The 7,247-nt window shown below is 43.5% G+C and overlaps 1 protein-coding gene across 1 annotated transcript in view; it reads left to right on the forward strand.

Annotated features, from left to right (window-relative positions):
• Positions 1-6,839, forward strand: part of CREB1 (cAMP responsive element binding protein 1) — a 262,890-nt gene extending 256,051 nt beyond the window's left edge. Inside the window, exon 8 of the mRNA XM_029606358.1 lies at positions 4,252-6,839. Within this exon, the coding sequence (XP_029462218.1) occupies positions 4,252-4,396 (145 nt within the window). The 3' untranslated portion in view covers positions 4,397-6,839. The remainder of the gene's footprint in view (positions 1-4,251) is intronic.
• Positions 6,840-7,247: the final 408 nt, after the last annotated feature.

Below are 7,247 nucleotides of genomic sequence, written 5' to 3' on the forward strand. Positions count from 1 at the left end.
AGATCTCTTTCTTTTCTCGCCTTGCGGCCGGGCCAAGAGGGACGCGGTGGTCCAGACTCTCTCCAAGCTTCTGGATCTGGGAGCGGTGGTCCCAGTCCCGGAAAGGGAAATTGGCACCGGCCAGTATTCTATTTACTTCACCGTGCCCAAAAAGGACGGGTCCTTCCGCCCAATATTGGACCTCAAGAGGGTCAATCGGGCTCTCAAGATCCCCCACTTCCGCATGGAAACCCTGCGGGCGGTCATTGCGGCGGTCCGCCCCGGAGAGTTCCTTGCTTCCCTCGATCTCGCAGAAGCTTATCTTCATATTCCCATTCACCGCGACTGTCAGATGTATCTCCGATTCCACATTCTCAACCAGGACTTCCAGTTTCGAGCTCTCCCCTTCGGCCTCGCGACCGCTCCTCGCACCTTCACGAAGGTCATGGTAGTAGTAGCGGCAGCCTTGCGCCGGGAGGGGATTCTCGTCCATCCCTATCTGGACGATTGGCTCATCAGGGCCAAGTCGGAGACCTCTTGCCGGCAGGCGGTGGATCGCGTCTTGGAGCTCCTTGCCTCTCTTGGGTGGATAGTGAACTTTTCCAAGAGCAAGCTTCAGCCCTCCCAGGAGTTGGAATTTCTGGGAGCCCACTTCGACACCCGAGTAGGCAAGGTTTTCTTACCTCGGGCGTGAGCCCTCAAGCTGATCGATCAGGTCGAGACTTTGATTGCCCTACCTTCCCCGACAGCCTGGGATTATCTCCAAGTCCTGGGATCCATGGCTTCTACCATGGACCTTGTCCCCTGTGCTTTTGCTCATATGCGTCCGTTACAGAAACCTTTGCTGTCCCATTGGCAGCCAGTGTCGGAGCAGTTCCACGTAGTCCTTCCGTTCTTGGATTCTACTGCCGACGAATTACAGTGGTGGCTGTCTCTTCCTCATCTTCTGCAAGGGATGCCTCTTCAAGCTCCACAGTGGAAGATAGTGACTACGGACGCCAGCCTGTTGGGCTGGGGTGCGGTCTGCCTTTCTCAGTCCACCCAGGGGACATGGTCGCAGACTCAGTCGCGCTGGCACATCAATCGACTGGAAACTTTGGCGGTCCGCCTGGCTCTTCAAGAGTTCCTTCCCCTGATCCGCGGCAAGGCGGTACGAGTCCTGTCCGACAACTCCTCCACAGTCGCCTACATCAATCGCCAAGGGGGCACTCGCAGTCCCCTGGTAGCCTTAGAAGCCAGCCGTCTCCTCGCTTGGGCGGAGCGTCACCTACAGTGCCTTGCGGCCTCTCACATCGCCGGAAGAGACCATGTTCAAGCCGACTCCCTCAGCCGGCAGTCGCTCGATCAGGGAGAGTGGGAGCTCTCATACGCGGCCATGGCTCTGATAGTGGACAGTTGGGGTCCTCCTCACCTCGACCTCATGGCAACTCTGCGCAATGCCAAGGCCAATCGGTTCTACAGCCGCTGGAGGGAGCACGACGCAGAGGTCGTGGATGCTCTGGCTCTACCTTGGCCAGCAGACGTCCTTCTGTACGTGTTTCCCCCCGTGGACATTGGTGGGGAAATTTCTCAGGAGAATCGAGCTCCACCGGGGACCGGTGATTCTCGTCGCTCCCGAGTGGCCGCGAAGGCCGTGATTCGCGGATCTCATCATTCTAGCAGTGGACGGGACCCTGCGCCTCGGTCATCTTCCTCATCTCCTCCGGCAGGGGCCTGTATATTTTGACCAGGCCGATCGCTTCTGTCTTGCTGCCTGGCTTTTGAACGGCATCGCCTGAGGCGCAAAGGTTATAGGGAGGAGGTCATCTCCACCCTGCTGCGAGCCCAGAAGCAGTCGACTTCTCTGGCCTATGTGCGCATCTGGAAAGTTTTTGAGTCCGCGTGTACGGAGGCGGGTGTCCCTGTGCGCTCCGCCTTGATTCCTTTGATTCTTTCTTTTCTTCAGAAGGGTCTCTCTAAGGGCCTCTCCTTCAGTTCTCTACGCGTTCAAGTCTCTGCGCTCGGCTCTCTCCTGGGTCGGGTGGACGGTCATACCTTAGCAGCTCACCCTGACGTGATTTGTTTCCTGAGGGGCGTTAGACACCTCCGCCCCCCCTCTCGGGCCACGTGTCCGTCGTGGAGTCTCAACCTAGACCTTCGTGCTCTCTGTGCGGCTCCCTTCGAGCCTCTTCGTCACGCTACACTCAAGGATCTTACTCTAAAGGCTGTCTTTCTGGTCTCTATTTCCTCTGCTCGCCATATTTCCGAGTTTCAGGCGCTGTCCTGTCGGGAGCCCTTCTTGCTTTTCTCGGATTCCAGGGTTTCTCTCAGGACGGTTCCTTCCTTCTTGCCTAAGGTTGTCTCCGCTTTTCATGTCAACCGGTCGGTAGAACTCCCAGCGTTCTCTCCGGAGGAGATTGCAGGTACGCCGGGTGGTGACCTTCGTCGGCTAGATGTAAAACGAGTCTTGCTTCGTTATCTCCAGGTCACTAATGACTTCCGGGTATCGGACCATCTCTTCGTCCTTTGGAGTGGTCCCAACCGCGGTAAACAGGCTTCTAAGACCACGATTGCGCGGTGGTTGAAGGAAGCCATTTCCTCGGCGTATCTTTGTCAAGGTCGTCCGCTTCCTGAGGGTCTGAAGGCCCATTCTCTGCGTTCTTGGGCGGAGAGTCATTCTGTCTCCCCGCAGGAGATTTGCAGGGCCGCCACTTGGACGTCTCTGCACACTTTTGCTCGGTACTACCATCTGGATGTACACGCTCCGGTGTTCGGCTCCTTTGGGCGGCAAGTGCTTCGAGCGGTACTGTCTCTGTCCCACCCAGTTTAGGGAAGCTTTAGTACATCCCACTGTCTGGACTGATCCGGGTACGTACAGGAAAGGAAAATTAGTTCTTACCTGTTAATTTTCGTTCCTGTAGTACCACGGATCAGTCCAGACGCCCTTCCCTGTCTGTCTTCTGTCCTCTCGAAGCTTGTTTTCTTGCAGGTCTGCAGATTTTCATATATTTCTTTGTGCAAGATTACTGAGCAATTACACCGGAAGCCTTGGTCGTTTTCTTATACCAAGTTGATGCAAGAGCATATAGGTATACCATGTTTTTCTACATTATTCTATATTTGCTCCGTTGAGCTTTACAGTTACTTGCTTGATCCTATTCTTGGGCTTGTTGTTTTATGCTTTGACATACATTATACTGAAGGGGTAGAGGATAGGCTCTGTCCTGATATAGGGCATCCTTCATGTTTTAGTCTGTCTCCACCTGCTGCAAAGGAGGCTTAACCCACTGTCTGGACTGATCCGTGGTACTACAGGAACGAAAATTAACAGGTAAGAACTAATTTTCCTTTTATTCAAACTTCAACTCCTACATCATCTGAAACCACTTTTAGACCCTTCTGATTTCTGCACAGTGCTCCAGTCTCTTCTGTTTGTTGGTGCTTTATTACTGTAATACTCTTTTCACAGGTCTCCCAGCATATGTTACATGTCCTTTACAGATAATTCAAAACTCTACTGCTCACTTATAAACTAATATTCCTTTACGTGACCATATCACCCCTACATTGCAATCCCTTCACTGGCTTCCAATCACCTACCGTCTTCAGTATAAACTTGCTACAACAATCCATATTTTGTTAAATATTATTTCTTCCCCATGAATTACTGCCCTTTAAAATTATACATGCCTTCCTGTCCGTTGAGGTCTTCAAATCAAGGACTTCTGGACGTTCCTTCCATCAGAAATGCTTGGTTGAGACAAGGGAACAGGCCTTCTGTATAGTTGGCTTCATGTTGTGGAACTCTCTCCCCAAGGAGATAAGATCAATATCTGATACATCATTTTTTAGAACAGCCTTAAAGACTTATCTATTTCAAAAGGCTTATAATCCTGACAGCTGATGTCTATGAACATCATTTTTAGTAGCTGTTCCTGACTGAAACTATTGTATCTATATATTTTACCTTGTAAATTCTTGATTGATCTAATATGGATGTATTACTGTACCCCACCCTGAACCTTGGAAGGGCGGGCAGGGAATCTTTTAAATAAATTATAAAAAGAAAAAGATTAAAAAATGGAAAATAAGCTGACCTATTAGAAAGCTAATGCAAGTCCATCAAATTATGTTTTATTCTTTAAATTTTGAACGAGACACACATCACATTGTACATAAGGTTTCATATAGGCTTAACAGATATGCATGCATATAAAAACTCTCTGTTGGTAAGGAGGGAAAATTGAAGAGAGAACATTATTCTGATTTTTTATTTTTTTTTTGCACTTACAGGGAAGCAGCAAGAGAATGCCGCAGGAAAAAGAAAGAGTATGTAAAATGTCTAGAGAACAGAGTGGCTGTACTTGAAAACCAAAACAAGACATTGATTGAGGAACTGAAAGCACTTAAGGACCTATATTGTCACAAGTCAGATTAGGAACTTTTTATTGGATTTCCATTTTCACCTCACAAGGTGAAATAGAGACTGGTTTGACAACCAGATAGACAAAATAAACTTATTATTTTCTAAACATTTCTTTTTTTTCTATGCGCAAAACTGCCTGGAAGCAACTACAGAAAATTCCATTCATCTGTGCTTTGCATTGAAATTAATATTTAGACATCTGCAGCCTCTCCTCTCTAGAGAGTGTGGTCCAGCATTAACTATCTGCAATCAGGAAGAGGAAAAAAAAGACTATTCTGTTTTGTTCACTCCTCATCTTCCCTAACAGAAGATAATTGGTTCTTTGAAGTTTTGGGGTCTGTTTGCTATCATAATGAGTTTGTGTTGAGCCCTTTTGGTTTTAGGGGTGGCAGAATCTCTTTTGGCCCCAGCCTTTTGCTCTGAAGTAACTCCTGGGCCTCATTTAAAAGTAGGTGAGGGGAAGAGAAGATGTAATTGTTGCCAAGTTTTACCTATTCATTGTAAACATTACCAGTACACTGCAGAATGGAAGAGGGCAGTTCTCTCTGTATAGCTCCTTTATATAGAAGTAAAGGAGATTGCAGATGAAGTCAAGAAATTAGCCTAGGAGGGCTACACCATGAATGACCAGTAATGTCTTGGCCTTCTGGATCAATAAAGGCTGAAGATGTAGCATTCACACAGATTCCATTATTGGGCAGTTCCAGAAGCTGTATATTTGTTTGGAGTGCATTCAGAGGTTTCAGCCCCACAAGCAATTGTGATGCTTTCGAGGGGAAAGGAACTCCGGAACAAGCCAAGCTACAATGTTGGAGGACCCCACTGTACAATAGACAAAAAGTGAAAGTAAAACAATACCATTTTTACCCATAGAAAATTGATATTCATATTTATTTAATCAACCTCCACATATACATTTAGTAATAAAAAATGTAACCTCTCCAGGTTTCCCACATTTTATTGTTAATGCATCTTCTGCAGTCCACACCTTCCCCTCTAAAAAGGCTTTTAAAATCTTCAATTCTATATTAGAATGCTTTTTTTGTATTCATTTTGCAAATTTTACTGTTCCTGGGTTCCTTTCTCCACACATTCTATACCACCAACCTTCTGCCGTTATGTATACGAGTAGAATATAACAATGTTATTTAGTGAAATATTTGAATAGGTAACAAAGTATGCACTGAAAAGCTACCCATTTAAAATAGGAATTTACAAAATGGTTTTTGTTTAATATACAATATGAATGTGTATGCTTGTATCTATACATATAGGTATACATACATTCACATGACTACATACAGAGTACAGTCCTGTTTTAAGAGATGCCATCAAGTCCATTTTATCAGAAAAATTGACCAAAACTTGATTGATTAATTGCTATTTAGAATCAGTAGTGGGTTTTGCTTTATTTCCTTTCAGCTTTTCACTGGTAGACTTCTTTAAAAAGGTGTTTCATAATTGTGATGTGATACACTAATGCCAGCTTTTGTTGTTTTGGAGAATTATGGGATGTGTTTTTCCTAATATTTATTTTATGATCGTGTTTAGAAAAAGCTACGGGCTAAGTCAGCAGGTAATAGCCTAAAAATATAATGTAAAAAAGCCATTACAGCATGCTATTTAGTAAACTTTTTTTATGATATCAGAAGACTGCATGAAAAAACTAGTGATTCTATGACCTATTAAGTTATGGTCAAAAAAATATTTTTTTTTCTGCTAGATTGGGCCTGATGTTTTTAACTTTATCCAGCATACATTTAAAATTAGTTTCCATGTTTTTATCAGGTGTCCCAAAATTGTTAAATGCCGTTCATTTTGTAATTTTAAACAGGTATGAAATCTTTCTGGGGAATTTTCAGATAAATACTAAAACTGTAAACTAGATTGGTTAGTATGATATTGGGACAAATAAATTGGTTTGATAATTTCAAATGCATTTTGGAGAAAGTTAAATGAGGATTATACTGTGTATGTTCACACACTTTCTCTGCCAAAAGATTAGCCCACTCGAATAGTTATAATGCCATGAAAACTATTTTGAAATTTACTAATATTGCTAGAAATTGAGACATTTTGTCAAAACTAGTCTCTCCCATTCCATGTTTGTTGCAATAGTTTGTTTTAATAGGAACCATTGTGTTGAGTGAGTGCACTGAAAAGAGCAGCTGTTCTTTGTCTAGAAGTTTTAAAAATCCTTAAATTTATTAAGTTATAAAATGGTGAACTCTGAAGTGAGATTTTTACATTAAGCATCAAGAAGAATCAAAGCCATTTTATTTTTGTTTGCTTCTTTTTTTAATTGTCCCTGACAGATTCAGTATGGCCAGGTTTTCCCACGTACAATGTGAACTTGGCAATTAAATGAAATGCTTTATTTTTGCCCTTGTGTCCTGAATGTTTCTCTTTTGTATGGATATGAGTTCCAGTTCAATAAAAGTTTAGATTAAGTAGGGTCCCATTTGCTAACAGTCTTTTCCCATTGTGTATCTATTACAGGATTCCTTGAAATCCTTTGCTCTCCTAAACAAATTTTGTAAAAGATTTAAAGCTTTTATTTTATGCTAAGGCAGCATACTGAAATATTAGCAAGCAAATGTAACAAAGAGAAAGACAGCATTGTTAAATGGCAACAGACAGTATTTAATATTTTCCCCACATACTAAACAAGAACATTTATTTTCAGGACAATTATAGAAAAGCCAAGCTAATTGCATCAATGTTTTGTGCAAAGTCAAAATTGTGTTTAGCGAGTTAAAAAAAAATAGGAAAAGTGTTTCAGAACTATAGAATTGTTGATTTAAAAACTAAATACCAGTTTTAATCAGGATTTTAGGACCTTTTAAACGTGCTTAGTCTGTGC

Source organism: Rhinatrema bivittatum, chromosome 6 (assembly GCF_901001135.1).
Source record: "Rhinatrema bivittatum chromosome 6, aRhiBiv1.1, whole genome shotgun sequence".
Lineage (NCBI taxonomy): Eukaryota > Metazoa > Chordata > Amphibia > Gymnophiona > Rhinatrematidae > Rhinatrema > Rhinatrema bivittatum.